The sequence below is a fragment of the Hypanus sabinus genome, chromosome 12 (assembly GCF_030144855.1).
Source record: "Hypanus sabinus isolate sHypSab1 chromosome 12, sHypSab1.hap1, whole genome shotgun sequence".
NCBI classification, from domain to species: domain Eukaryota; kingdom Metazoa; phylum Chordata; class Chondrichthyes; order Myliobatiformes; family Dasyatidae; genus Hypanus; species Hypanus sabinus.
Window position 1 is genome coordinate 65,494,042 of NC_082717.1, and position 16,105 is coordinate 65,510,146.

Below are 16,105 nucleotides of genomic sequence, written 5' to 3' on the forward strand. Positions count from 1 at the left end.
AACCTCCTTTAGCAGCAATAACCTCCACCAAATGTTTCCTATAGCTTGCACAACAACAAGGAGGAATTTTAGATCATTCCTCCATACAAAACAGTTTCAGTTCATCAATATGTCTAGGATGTCTTGCATGACCAGCCCTCTTCAGGTCATACCACAGCATCTCAATTGAGTTCAGATCTGGAATCTGTCTTGGCCATTCCAAAACATGAATTTTCTTCTTTTTAAACCATGTTGTTGTTGGTTTACTCTTGTGTTTCGGATCATTGTCTTGTTGCATCATCCAACTTCTATTAAGCTTTAGGTGAAGGACCGCTACCCTGACATTCTCCTGTAAAATGTCTTAATGCAATTTGAATTCATTGTTTACTCAACATTTGCAAGCTGTCCAAGCCCTGAGGCAGCAAAGCAGTCCCAAACTTTAATGCTCCTTCCACCATGCTTCACAGTTGGGATGAGGTTTTGGTGTTGGTGTGCAGTGGTGTTTTTCCTCCAAACATAGCACTGTGCATTTCTGCCAAAAAAGTTTAACCTTCATCTCATCTATCCACAGAACATTGTCCCAGAAGCATTGTGGAACATCCAGGTGGTCTTTTGCAAACTTGAGGTTGTAGCAATGTTTTTATTGGAGAGCAGTGGTTTCCTCCGTGGTGTCCTTCCATGAACATTCTCGTTCAGTGTTTTTCTTATAGTGGTCACATGAACAGAGATTTCAACAAGTTCTAGAGATTTCTGCAGGTCCTTTGCTGTTACCCTTGGGTTCTTTCTCACTTCCTTCAGCATTGCACATTGTGCTGTTGGTGTGACCTTAGCAGGACTCCCACTCCTAGGGAGAGTAGCAAAAGTACTGACTTTCCTTCATTTGTAGAGAATTTTTCTTTTTGTGGACTGATAAACATTTCATTGATTGGATCACCTAACTCCAAATAGCTCTTGTAGGAGGCTTAACCTCAGAGGTTCACATTCTTTTTTGAATCTGGACTGTGGTTGTTTAAATGGTCTACTCAGTAATGTTATTAGTTTAGGCAGATTGTGTGTATTATTGTGACTCAGATGAAGATAGACCACAAGGGTTTACAAACTGTTTCTTGCAACTTTGTGTGGGATGCTTCATTTATTTTGAGTAGTTATGAATGGGATTGAACATCATGCAGTTATAAGTGAACATTCTCTCCTTTCATAGAGAAAAGATCATGAATATACCACTGAAGATGTTGGACCTGACCAATGCCAATGCCACAGGTCCCACCTACAGCAACATTCAGAGGCTAAGATGATTGCCATCCAACAACCATGGCCACTTTTTGTTTTGTTCAATATACCACTGATTATTGCATTGATTCCATTGATTTTTATTTTTACTGACAATTGACTTACCAGCCCTTTACTGCACCCTTCTCCTTCTCCCGGTTACGCCTATCACTTGCCACCCTGCCACCACCTTTCCTCCCGCCACCTTCCTCATCTGATTCCTTTGCACTTCTTTTGCCATCCTGATGAAGGGTCTCAGCATCAAATGTCAACTGTTCACTCTTCCATAGATGTTACCTGGCATGCTGAGTTCCTCCAGCATTATAATTACCTTGTGTTACATGATCTTGATTTAATCTTTCCTCTTAATGTTGATTAAAATTATGTTGAAATTATTGAAAAGCCAGTTCTTTGAATTGTTAGCTTTAGATGAAGGGCAATATTTTGATGTTATCCCTGTAATAAATAAAGTGCTTATTCAGAATTTCAGCCTCGTCTCAGTGCTGGCTCTCTCATCTATAAGGCAGGGCCAAGGTTCAAGAATCTGAGACTTCATCTAAACTGAAATGCATTAAAATACTTGAGTGATACTGTATTGTCATCCTCTGGATAAAATACTATTGTGAGGTCCCAACTGTTCTTTCAAATGCATTTTTAAAATCCTATGTTTTAAGAATTCTGCAGTTTTATTAAATCTGTATCCTTCAAACCGCACTAGTAAACTATCAGAGGTCACGCGCAGGTCGATGGAGCAATACCTTATCTCCCGCCTGAGTAGCCTCCTACCTGCCGGCATGAACATCCAATTCACAGTCCTCCGTTGATACCCCTGCCCCCCCTTACCCCCATCCCTATCTATTATTTCAGCCTGGTTCTCTTTCTCTTTTTTCCCCCCTCACTATAATCTCCCCCCCCCCCAGCCCGACCTTTCTTTCTCTTTTATTTCCCATAATTCTCCACCTTCCCTCTAGCCCATTTCCCTCCAACCTATCACTTCCTAGCTCTCTACTTCATCCCTTCCCCCACTTCTTACCCCCACTTGACCATCCCATGTTACTTCACTCCTGATGAAGGGTTTCAGCCCGAAATGTCATCACTACCTCCTCCCATAGATGCTGTCTGGTCTGCTGAGTTCTGCCAGCATTTTGTGTTTTTAGTAAACTATCTGAATTTTGTTTGTGGCACTTTTGCATAAATGGATAGACTGCCACAATTTCCTGTATATTAGAGATGTTATACATGAGCATAGTCACATAGTTCAGGAAGTCTTGAGACTGTGGCAGGTACTATGTAAATACAGTTTTATGTTTGATGTGAATATTTAATATTTCTTGTTCACTCTACATTGCAGGCTTTTGAGCATCTTTCAATATTCCCACTTACCCTTCTGCTCTTTCATTTCTAAAAGATATTTCTGCCATTTTGTTTTCTTTCACTTAGATTTCTTCTCAGCCTCTACCCCCATGTTCAACTTACTGACATGTTTCTGCATGTTGATATATATATATATATCTGTGAACGCTCTCAGCTTTCTACCTGCAAGATTTGTAAAGGTCAATTTCTTTTTCAGATCACTTTTTATTCGCTTGTTAATCTGTTGAGAGCTGTGCTTATTTAGACTGAGCCTGGTTCTATACATATATTTATTCTGTAAAAGTACTTCAGTTGACTGTTGCTGAATTTTAACTAACATTGCATTTGCTTCATCTCTTTCCTCATCCATTGAATTTAATCCTGTTGAAGGGATTTTCTCATCTCCTGATTTTTGGTGTATCTGAATCTAAGATCATGGTGAATCTTGTTCTTCTGTAGTTTCTGTGCTCCAAGGGTGCAGCAAATTCCAATTCTATATATTGCCTGGGACATTTTTCAATACCAAGTCATGCTAGATATACCCCTTGTGGGCTTCCATCGATTTAGTACAAAGCAATCTTGAACTACACTCACAAACTCTGTTTCAAAACACTTTTTTTGCCTAGAAATTCCCAAAAGGATGATTGTGTGGGGAAAGTTGTAATCATAAGTGTTGCGGATCTGGAATTTGTTCTGGGGTACAATACCTACGTCAGGTTGCTGTTTGTTGTTTATAGCTCAATGTTCAACACATTCATACCTCAGTTCTAATCAACATGCTCCAAAATCTGCAACAGGATCCTTGACTTCCTCACTGAGAGTCTATAGTCTATGTGGATCAGAAATAACATCTATGCCTCACTGACAATGAACCCTAATGCACCGCAAGGATGTGTGCTTAGCCCACTGCTCTACTTTCTCTACACCCACTTCAAACACCAACCATAAATTTGCTAATGGCACAACTATTGTTGGCAGAATTTCAGATGGTGATGAGGAAGCATGCAAGAGCAAGATACGTCAGCTGGTTAAGTGGTGTTGCAATAACAACCTTGGAAATTGGGAACAGATGTTCTCAGGGAATGTACGGAAGAAATGTGGCGAATGTTCAGGGGATATTTGCATGGGGTTCTGAGTAGGTACATTCCAATGAGACATGGAAAGGATGGTAGGGTACAAGATCCGTGTTGTACACAGGCTGTTGTAAATCTAGTCAAGAAGAAAAGAAGAGCTTATGAAAGGTACAAAAAAAGTAGGTAATGATAGGAATCTAGAAGATTATAAGACTAGTAGGAAGAAATTTAAGAATGAAATTAGGAGAGCCAGAAGGGGCCATGAGAAGGCCTTTGCGGACAGGATTAAGGAAAACCCCAAGGCATTCTACAAGTATGTGGATAAGATGTGAGAGAATAGAACCAATCAAGTGTGACAGTAGAAAAGTGTGTATAGAACTGGAGGAAATAGTGGAGGTACTTAATGAATACTTTGCTTCAGTATTCACTATGGAAAAGGATTTTGGCAATTGTAGGGATGACTTGCAGTGGACTGAAAAGCTTGAGCATGTAGATATTAAGAACACATTGGAGCTTTTGGAAAGCATCAAGTCAGATAAGTCACCGGGACTGGAGGGGATGTACCTCAGGCTGCTGTGGGAAGCGAGGGAGAAGATTTCTGAGCCTTTGTCAATGATCTTTGCATCATCAATGAGGATGGGAGAGGTTCTGGAGGATTGGAGGGTTGCAGATGTTGTTTTCTTATTCAGGAAAGGGAGTATGGATAGCCCAGGAAATTACAGGCCAGTCAGTCTTACTTCATGATGGAGAAAATCCTGAGAGGCAGGATTTATGAACATTTGGAGAGGCATGATATGATTAGGAATAGTCAGCATGCCTTGTCAAAGGCAGGTCGTGCCTTATGAACCTGATTGAATTTTTTGAGGATGTGACTAAACACATTGAGGAAGGTAGAGCCGCAGATGTAGTGTATATGGATTTTAACAAGGCATTTGAAAAGGCACTCCATGGAAGTCCTATTGAGAAAGTAAGGAGGCATGGGATCCAAGGGGACATTGCTTTGTGGATCCAGAGCTGGCTTGCCCACAGAAGGCAAAGAGTGGTTGTAGACAGGTCATATTTTGCAAGGAGGCCGGTGACCAGTGGTGTGCCTCAGGGATCTGCTCTGGGACCCCTACTCTTTGTGATTTTTATAAATGGCCTGGATGAGGAAGTGAGGGGATGGGTTAGTAAATTCGCTGATGACACAAAGTTTGGGGGTGTTGTGGATAGTGTGGAGGGCTGTCAGACATTACAATGGGACATTGATAGGATGCAAAACTGGGCTGAGAAGTAGCAGGTGGAGTTCAACCCAGATAAGTATGAAGTGGCTCATTTTGGTAGGTCAAATATGATGGCAGAATATAGTATTAATGGTAAGACTCTTGGCAGTGTGAAGGATCAGAGGGTTCTTGGGGTTTGAGCCCATAGGACACTCAAAGCTGCTACACAGTTTGACTCTGTGGTTAAGAAGGCATACAGTGCATTGGCCTTCATCAATCGTGGCATTGAGTTTAGGAGCCGAGAGGTAATATTGTAGCTATACAGGACCCTTGTCAGACTCCAGTTGGAGTACTGTCCTCATTTCTGGTCATCTCAGTACAGGAAGGATGTGGAAGCCATAGAAAGGGTGCAGAGGAGATTTACAAGGATGTTGCCTGGATTGGAGAGCATGTGTTATGAGAATAGGTTGCATGAACTTGGCCATTTCTCCTTGGAGCGACAGAGGATGTGAAGTAACCTGATAGAGGTGTACAAGATAATGAGAGGCATTGATCGTGTGGATAGTCAGAGGCTTTTCCCCAGGGCTGAAATGACTAGCATAAGAGGGCATAGTTTTAAGGTGTTTGGAAGTAGGTAGAGGGGAGATGTCAGGGGTAAGTTTTTACACAGAGAGTGGTGAGTGCATGGAATGGACTACTGCTGGTGGTGGTGGAGGCAGAAACAATAGGGTCTTTTAAGAGACTCTTGGATGGCTACATGGAGCTTAGAAAAATAGAGGGCTATGGGTAAAGCCGAGGTACTTCTAAGGTAGGAACATGTTTGGCACAGCTTTGTGGGCCGAAGGGCCTGTATTGTGCTGTAGGTTTTCTGTGTTTCTATGAGAAAGGCCTGATTGGTTCAAGCTGACAGGAAAGCGACAGTAGCTCAAATAATTACGTGTCACAACAATGGTTTGAAGAAGAGCATCTCTGAACACACAACATGTCAAAACTTGGAAATGGATGGACTACAACTGCAGAAGACCACAAACGTATGCTCAGCAGCCACTTTATTAGGTACAGTTAGTTAAGGCCATTAACCCCACTAGGGCATAGGCTATCAATAACAGCTTGCAGAGTTTTCACACAACTCTTTCAAATTGTTCCCAGATTTTGCCCATCTTCTTGGATCCTTCCTGTCCCAGGGTTGAGGTTTTCGGAGCTTCGATTGGGGTTTCTTTAGCACTAGGCATTTACAGAATGGGATTGCTAGCTCTAGGCCCTTTCTGCTTCCTTTCGCAGCTGGGCTTGGGATTATCGATGGCAAAGTTATTATCAGGTATGGGAGGAACCTAATGAAGTGGCCACTGAGTAGAGGTGTCTGAGATACTAACATAGGTACTACAAGATCAAGTAAGAGGCTGGGTATCATGCAGTGAGTAATTTACTCCTGACAATTCCATGCCTGTCCACAATCTACAGGAATTAAGTTGGCAGTGTGATAAAATACTCTCAAATGGGTTCAATGAGTGCAGCTCCAAGGATGTTCAAGAAGCTCAAGTCCATCCAGGACAAAGTAGCCGCCTTGATTCATACTCTGTCTGTCACCTTGAATGTTCATCCCCTCCATGGTAGGTGCACAACAAAATATACCATCTACAAAATGTGCTGGCTTAGAGGACTCCAACATTATCTTTGTCACCAAAGACAATGGTTGCAGGCACACCGAAACACGACCACCAATGTTCTTACCTTTGAGTTGCACATTTTATTAAATTCCTACCTAACAACTCTGTTGGAATGCCTTAACCAGTGTGATAGTAGCAATTTTAGAGGGTGGTGTTAATTTCCTAATGCATATTTGATTGAAGTTTCCCATTAGATGATGAGAAGCATAGATAGTCAGAGGCTTTTTCCGAGGACTGAAATGGCTAGCACGAGAGGGCACAGTTTTAAGGTGCTTGGAAGAAGGTGCAGAGGAGATGTCAGGGATAAGATTTTTATGCAGAGAGTGGAATGGGCTGCTGGCGACGATGTTGAAGGTGGATATGATAGGGTCTTCTAAGAGACGCCTGGACAGGTGTATGGAGCTCAGAAAAATAGAGGGCTATGGGTAACTTGAGGTGATTTCTCAGGTAAGGACGTATTCGGCACAGCTTTGTGGGCCACAAGGCCTGTATTGTGCTGTAGGTTTTCTATGTTTCTATTGTATTGTGTTTTTTTTTACCCAGAGTCTTCATTATTTTTATGAATCAAGCTTTAATATTCCTTGCATTGATCTGATTATATGTTGCAATTGCTTCTGTTGTGCATTTGGATTTGTCGTTGGACTTTGACAGAAATAGGCTCTAGCTCTACACACACTATTTCTATCCTGTTTAAGCACAGCTCTGAATGTTTAACTATCCTTTTGATATTTACCACACTCTGTAACCCTGCAACCTCCACTTCCAGCTTCTTATTTTATCGTTTAGAGTAGTTTTGTACTAATCATATTGTATATTTGTCTCTTTTAATGTTTCTCAAATTTTTTTTTGCTGGTACCTGATTCTCCAAGACTGGTATGCAATTATTTAAATGTTTCATGTTTTAATGGATGGATGTGTGCAGCTGATTTTCTCTGTTTTGCTCCTGCAGTGTTTGTCTTGTATCTTTATCTGAGTCTTATTCATTGTATTCTCTGTCTCTCTTTCTCCTTTGCTTAATTTTTTTTCTCTTTGATTTTCTTAGAGGTAGCAGGATTTGACATTTTGTGCAAAACAAGGATTTGCTCTTGAAGGTGGACTGTATGTACAACAGCATATGAATAAAATGTGTCTTTCAGGCCTCACTAACTTTCTTTGTAGCACATCACTTGTTTGGTACTTTCTACTTGCCTCCTCCTGTGAACTCCATTCCTCGTTGCCTCCCCCACCCGCTTTCTATCACTATATCTCTCTTCATCTTCCTCTGTCTCTTTATCACTCTATTTATCTCTGTCTCACTATCACTATCTCTGTTTCTTTCTCTTCCTCCCTCCTGCCTTTCCTCCTTCCCTCTCCCTCCCTCTCTCATCCTTGACAGAAATATACATTTGGCTTGAAAGTAGAGAGGCATAGATTTCTGAAATGGTGAGGCTCAGGGAAAGTAGTCAATCGTTTGGCTGGACAAGAACAAATTTATTTAGTGAAAAAGGTTGTAAGTCACTGGAAATCTTGTGGGTCACTGGAAATCAAATGAATGTAGGTCTTAAAAAAATTATAATAAAAAATTGCTGGTGCTTGAAGTTTGAAATAGTGAAGTTCTAGAATTACTCAGCAGGTTCAGCCATCATCTATGGAAAGACAAGTGACAATGCTTCAGGTCAGAATTAGGAAAAGGAGAATTTAAGCAATTGAATGAGCATTCAAGACTGAGATCAAAATATTAAGGGAATGCAGGGTTCTGGAGACCAGCTGGCAAAGCGGATATGTGGCCATGATCTTGTTGAAGTAAAGAGCAGGCTCCAAGTATGACCTACTCCTTATTTTTCTAATGTTTATAATGATGACTAACCTGAATTTATGGTCAGGGTGGCAGACAAGGAGTAAGCAGGCTTCGAGGCCTTAAGTAAGGAATTAAATAAACTTTATCTGTTGAAGACCCACTTATTGGATATAGAAGTCAAGTAAAAGACAAATAAAACATGCTTACATCAGCACTTAGCGATCATGAACTTGGAAATAGAATAGAGTTAAATATAAGCTTTAAAAGAGATCCTCCTTCCTCCACCACTGTTTTGTCAACAGGTCACTGTCTTTCCGCTCATTGATATTGCTTACTGCCAGCCCACTGGCCTCTTTCCTGTCAGAGTTTTACATTCCCATTTTATTTCACCCAGCCTTGGAAAGACTGGAAGTTATGTACAGCATTAAGTTCTGACAGAAATAGTGTAACATTAAGGTTGTGGTACAGTAATAATGGAATATAAATTGCATTGTATTATATGGGATGTTGTCTCAGAATGAGAACAGTGTGAATGAGGAAGAGCAAAGCAATTACATGCAGGTATAATGTCGACTCTTTATGCACCTCTCATCCTTTTCACAGTGATCCCACATTTATGTTCTTCAGTGGCCTATGGGATGAGTGTTCAAATAGATTTCTGAATCCTATCCCCTTCCTTTTGCTCTTTATTCCTATTATTTTTCCACCTTTTCCTTTGATCCCTTTCCACCTTTTTGAAGCCTTTCCTCCTGTACTTCATTCTATCCATCTTTTCCTTGCTGCGCAGTACTTTCTTCCAACCCTTTTGCCTTCTCTTTTTCCCATACTTGTTTCCCATTCTTTTCTTCCTCCTTGTGGTCTGCTCCCCTCCCTTCCCTACCTTATTCGTTTCCTTTTCCTAATTTGGATGTGTTTGTAGAGTGCATTTGACAAGCCCTATTTCTTTGGAGTTGCAATTAGCCAAATTCTCTCACTGCAGAGAGGTGATTTGCAAAATATCGTGTGTTTGGCAGTGGTATATGGTTTAAAAATGGATCACCAAAGTAGATCAGGCAGGAATGAGTAGACGGCAGCGCAAAGAATGTATAGTAACTAATCATGAGGATATGATTTAAGTACTGTACATATGGGTAGTCAGGGGCTGTCAGATATTGTCAGTGTAGCTTTGAGTGAGGGAAATCCTGCACACTAATTTTGAATTTTTTGAGGAAGCAACTAAGAAGAGTGAAGAAGGCAGGGCCATAAATATTGTTGATATAGATTTTATTAAGGCACTTAACAAGCTCCCACATGGTAGGCTGGTTCAGAAGGTTAAGGTATGAGACCAATGCATGTTGGCTAATTAGATCCAAAATGATAGGCAGGAAAACTGGAAGTCTATGACAAGTTTAGTGGAATTTTGTTTGATGGAATTTAATGTTGACAAGAGGGGTGATGATGCATTTTAGAAAGTAAAGTGGGGGTAGAACCAATGCAACAATTAGTAGGTGCTAACAAGTGTTGAAGAAGGACATGGGGTTTCAAGTCCGTAGTTCTCTAAAAGTGGCAAAATAGCTCTATTGGGTAGTGAAGAAGACATATGGCATACTTGCCTGCATAGAATATAGAAGTTGGGGCATTGCAATTTTATAAAATACTGGCTAAATTATACTTGGACAATTGTGTGCAGTTCTAATCACCAAACGATAGGAGGGGCATGATTGCACTGGAGAATGTACAGTAGTGAAACACTAGAATTTTGCTTGGAATGGAGGATTTTGGTTATGAGGAGAGATTAGATAGGTTGGGCTTGTTTTTCCTGAAGTAAAAGAAGCTGGGATGACCTGAGAGGCATGTAAAATTATAAGTGACATAGGTGGGGTAAATATTAAGAATAGTTTCCCCACGGTTTGGGTATCAAAAACAAGAATGCACACAGTTGTTGAAAAAAGGAGCTTTAAACAATTTTAAGGGGAAAGATTTTTTACAAAGAGCATGGATGATAGCAGTAAATCACTGCTAGAGGAAGTGTTCAGGAGTTTTAAAACAGGCACTTCAATGGGCAAGGCACAGAGGATACAGATCAAATATGGACAAGTAGCATTAGAGTACATGAGCAAAAAGTGGTAATTGTGGACATGGAGTGCTGAATACCCATTTCTGTTCCATGCAACTCTGTAACAAGTAGAAGGGCCAGGAGCACAGCAGAGAGATGCCAGGGAGTCTGGTAGAGGTTCAAGGAGCACATGGGAACATCAGAAAAGGTGCCTGAGGGCCTCAGAGTTTTGTGGGAGGGCTAGGGGAAATGCAGTAAAGTAAGGCCTGGGGAGTTTGTGACTTCTTTTATGATAGAAATTTATTTGTATTATTGTTGACAAAAACCATGGTAATTTCCTCAGTAAACTATTGAAGTATACAAAAAGGGATCATCTTTTGTCCTGTAAATCCATATTAATTCCCCAGAGAATTTAACATTAATTGTCTTCTCATCAGTACTGCTGAAATGTGTCCTGTGGCAACAATAAACATAGAAAATCACTACATTGAGTTAGCAAGGAATATGAGAACAGACAAACTCACGTTTCAGAAATAGATCCTTCCTCAAAATGTGGAATATTAATTCTGTGGAATGGTCTTTGCTGTTTTTTATTGAATAATTGTAAATTGTAGGGACAATTGCTACCAGACTTAGAAAAAATATTTTACTAATAACCAAACTGAACTGATGTATGTTGAAAAAGAATATGTGTGACATGGATTGACTTTGTTTTCTGATCTCTAGCAAATTTAGTCCAGGAGTCGCATGAATTCTAAAAAGAAATAGCCAGATATGTACAGCTGTGCCCTACAGGTATTATCACTGACTTGTTGAGAGATGTGTTAGTTTTGCAACAGCTGTAAATGCAAGATGCAAAAATTACTATAAGTTACAAGTAAATAAATAGTGCAAAAGACGAATACTGAAGTAGTGTTCATGGGTTTATGGACCGTTAAGAAATCGGATGGCAAAATTAAGAAACTGTTCTTAAAATGCTGAGTGTTGGTCTTGGGGTTCAGCAATTATTAAAACACTTATCCTGCAGTAATTCACTTGCAGGTTGCATGCAATCAATCTGTAACTACCCCTTTTCATTTTCAGTTTTGTGATGAGCACCTTTTGTTTTCATGAGATGTAGATTGCATTTAATTATTGTCTATCACTAACTGTCTTTGAAAAGCCTTGGTACAGTCTACATGTAGATACTGTCATGGTGCTGTTAGTACTGACTGGCATTGGCATGATTGGATCCCATGATAATGAAGGAACTAATATATTTCCAAGATAGGATGCTGTGTGGCTTACAGGTCATGGTGTTCCTGTGCCCCACTGACTTGTGCTTCACTTAAGCAAAGGCTATGCTTTGAGAAATGTAGCAGAAGAATCCTACTGGAGTTTTTGCCATTGTCTTATGACTCGAGACAAAAGTTGATAGTTCGGAATTTGTGAACTAAAAATAAAAAATACAATTTTCTCTTCCGCTGTTGTATATTTTTAAAGTTGTACTGCACAATTCACTGTTTAATGCAATTGGTGTTTGTTACTAAATCTAAAGGTTAAATATGGTGACTGATAGAGTGTGTGTGTGTTGCTCATTTATTAGTATTTGATTAAATTGCTTAAATGTACATTTTTTATTGTTCTTTGGTACATGAAAAGGATATCCAGGATGAGGAAGTCCAGACAGCCTCATACCTTCTTGTACAGAGTGTTGTTGTTGAGGTGAACATGTTTATTTGTCCAGTTAAGTAATCAGAATCAGATTTATTATCACTGACAATATGACATTTGTTGTTTTGTGGCAGCAGCACAGTGCAAACACATAAAGATCTATAGATTACAAAAATAAATGAATAGTGCAAAAGAAAGGAATAGCAAGGTAATGTTCTTGGACCGTCAAATATCTGATGGTGGAGCTGAAGAAGCTTTTCCTGTTATTGAGTATGATAAGATATAAAATTTTAAATTATGTGACAAACAAATGGAACAACAGATTCTGGAATCTGAAATAATGAAGAAGTGCCCAAAGATCTCAGTTAGTCGAGCAGTGTCTGTGATGAATAATATGTGTAGGTATTTCAAAATGGGGAATAACCACTCTGTGAAACAATCTGTACTGGACAGATGATGCTGTATTATTAGTTTATCACCATGATAAAATATGTAAAGGATTAATTAATGCCAATGAAGTAGTAATCAAAAGTAACATTTTTACTTGTTCTTCTATTTGAACAATTTACACATGGATTATCTGGCTTCTCCACAGATAAAACTGTTAATGGCACTCTCTGCAGCATCATTTTTACTGTCAAAATAATCAATTTTGGGATGAAATTACATTTTTATCAATTATTGTGATGGCAGCTGTTCAATACCTTTCCAGCATCAAGATGAAGAGCGACGACGTCAGTTGAGAGAGAGAGCTCGTCAATTAATTGCAGAAGCTCGATCTGGAGTTAAGATGTCTGATCTCCCAAGCTACAATGAACTGTCTACAGAAAAGTTGAAGGAAAGATCAAAGACTGTTGGAGGTTAGTAATACCTGATGTGCAATATCTCATTTAATTATCAGGAGTTTCATTCTCTCGTATCTCAATTCAATCATAGTGAACAAAAGAAATGAAATATTGCCCCTAAGATTAGTGGATATTTATCTTTAATATAAATAATATTGCAGCCCTATTGTTCTTTGTTAAAGTTGAGTACTGCCTTTGGAATGACGACCAAGGCCTTGCATCTTTTACTAGTTTCTCCCCTCAAGTTTTATCTGAGCTCTTGTCCATAAATGTTTCTTCCTATTCCCACTACACCTTTGACTACCTTTTTTATCTTTCTAGCATCAACTTTATTCATATCTAGCCTCATCATCCCTCTCAGAAAAATTTTGCCTCCTCCATCTTAGAAAATCTGCCCATCTCCAACCTTCATTTCATCTTTGGAACCCCTGAGTATTGTAGATCTGAAGTTCACATTCTCCCTTTCTTGAATTCTTTAATTGATTCTAACCAATTATATTACTACCCCTGTTCTGATACTATTCTGTTCTTATAGAATGTTATATTAATATGTTTGTGACAAATCTTTATCTTCTTGATACAATTGACCATGCGATTCTGCTCTATCAGAGCATCTCCATCATTGCCATATGTATGTTGGCTTGTCCTGTTTGTATCTTTTTGTATTATTTGATAGGATTCACTTGCAATGGCTTCCATTGTTAGCTGTGGCATTCTCTAAAGATCAATCTTTTTAGACCTATGTGAACTGAATATGCAATAACAGTTTTCACATGTAGGCTGACATCTCGGGCTTTAAGACCATAAGATATGGGATCAGAATTAGGCCATTTGGCCCATCGAGTCCACTCTGCCATTTTATCATGGTTGATCCATTTTTCTTCTCAGCCCCAATCCCTGCCTTTCCCCTGTACCCCTTCATGCCCTGACCAATCAAGAATCTATTAACCCCTGCCCTAAATACACACAAAAACTTGGCCTCCTCAGCCGCTTGTGGCAATGAATTCCACAGATTCACCACACTCTGGGTAAAGAAATTCCTCCTCATCTCCGTTCTAAAAGGATACCCCTAATTCTGGGGCTATGTCCTCTGATCTTAGACTCTCCTACTAGAGGAAACATCCTCTCCACATCCATTCTTCAAGGCCTTTCACAGTTTGATAGGTTTCAATTAGGTTGCCGTCATTCTTCTCAATTCCAGTGAAAATAGGCTCATCAAACGCTCGTCATTTGACAAGTCGCTCAATCCTGGAATCATTTTCATGAACTTCCTTTGAACCTTCTCCAGTTTCAGAATGTCCTTTCAAAGATAAGGGGCCCAAAACTGCTCACAATACTCTTAAGTGAGGGTTCACCAGTGCTTTATAAAATCTTAACACTACATCCTTGCTTTTATATTCTAGTCCTCTTGAAATGAATGCTAACATTGCATTTACCTTCCTCACCACAAACTCAAACTGCAAATTAACCCTTGGAGAATCCTGCACAAGGACTCCCAAGTCCCTTTGCGCCTCAGATTTTTAAAATTTTCTTCTACAAAAGTGCATGATAATACACTTACCGACACTGTATTCCATCTGCCACTTCTTTGTCCATTCTCCTAACCTAAGTCTTTTTGTAGCCTCCCTACTTCCTCAAAACTACTTGTCCCTCCACCTATCTTCATATTGTCTGCAAACTTTGCAACAAAGCCATCAATTCTGTCATCCAAATCATTGACAATATAACGTAAAAAGAAGTTGTTCCAACAAAGATCCCTGTGGAACACCGCTAGTCACTCTCAGCCTTTATACCCATTCTTTGTCTCTTGCCAATCAGCCACTGCCATATGAAGAGCATCTGGCAGGCCTATTTTCATTGGAATTCAGAAGAATGAGGGCAACCTAATTGAAACATCAAACTGTGAAAGGCCTTGAAGAATGGATGTGGAGAGGATGTTTCCTATAGTGGGAGAGTCTAAGACCAGAGGACACAGCCCCAGAATTAGGGGTATCCTTTTAGAATGGAGATGAGGAGGAATTTCTTTGGGCTTGTAACTTGTTGAGCAGCCCCATGTGTGGCATCTTGTCAAAGGCCTTCTGAAAATCCAACTTCACAACATCAACCAAATCTCCTTTGGTTATCCTCCTTGCTATTTCTTCAAGGACTTCCAACATATTAGGTAAGATTTTCCCTTGAGGAAACCGTGCTGACTCTAGCCTATTTTAAAATGTGCGTTCAAGTACAGTACTCCAAAATCACATCCTTAACAATCAACAACATCTTCCCAACCACTGAGATCAGACTAACGAGCCTATAATTTCCTTTCTTCTGCCTCTCTTCTTTGTTGAAGAGTGGAATGACATTTGCAATTTTCCCGTCTTCTAGAATGATTCCAGAACCTATTGATTCTCGAAAGATCATTACTAATGCCTCCTCAATCTCTTCAGCCACCTTTTTCAGAACCCTTGGGTGTACACCATCTGGTCCAGGTGACTTAGACTACTTTTAGATGTTTCAGTTTCTAAAGAACTTTCTCCTTCATAATGGTAACTTGACACACTTCATGACTCCTGACACCTGGAACTTCCACCATACTGCTAATGTTTTCTACAGTGAAGACTGATGTAAAATATTTATTTAGTTCGTCCACCATTTCTTTGTCCTCCATTACTACCTCTCCAGCAATGTTTTCCAGCAGTCTGATGTCCATTCTCATCTCTCTTTTACACTTCATGTATCTAAAGAAACTTTTGCTATCCTCTTTAATATTTTTGGCTAGCTTAATTTCATTTTCCATCTTTAGTGACTTTTTAGTTGACTGTTGATTTTTAAAAGCTTCTCAGTCCTCTAACTTCCCACTATCTTTTGCTCTCTGATATGCCCTCTCTTGGACTTTGACTTCTGTCGGCCACGGTTGTCATTTTGCCTTTAGAATACTTCTTCCTCTTTGGGATGTATATATCCTGTGCCTTCTGAATTGCTTCCAGAAATTCCAGCCATTTCTGCTCTGCCGTCATCCCTGCCCGTGGCTTTGGCAGCTGTCTTCTTGGTCTCCTCCTTCTCTCTAAATTGTCAGTCTACTTGTCTGGCATCCACTGAGGGGTGAGAAGAAATTTCCTCCAATAGAATATTAAGCTCAAAGCCACTACCTCTGCTCACATCACAAACTCCATGTCATATTCACCCTCACGAATATTCTCCCCGGAAACCATTTGAAAGTGAAACTGATTATTTGTAAACCTGCTGAAACTTTTGATATGGATGTACCAC

At 39.8% G+C, this 16,105-nt stretch overlaps 1 protein-coding gene across 2 annotated transcripts in view; it reads left to right on the forward strand.

Moving 5' to 3' along the window:
* Positions 1 to 16,105, forward strand: part of ehbp1 (EH domain binding protein 1) — a 387,730-nt gene that overhangs the window by 289,251 nt on the left and 82,374 nt on the right. For both annotated transcript variants that reach the window (XM_059986115.1, XM_059986116.1), the window contains exon 16: positions 12,721 to 12,868. In XM_059986115.1, coding sequence (XP_059842098.1) covers positions 12,721 to 12,868 — 148 coding nt within the window. The remainder of the gene's footprint in view (positions 1 to 12,720; positions 12,869 to 16,105) is intronic.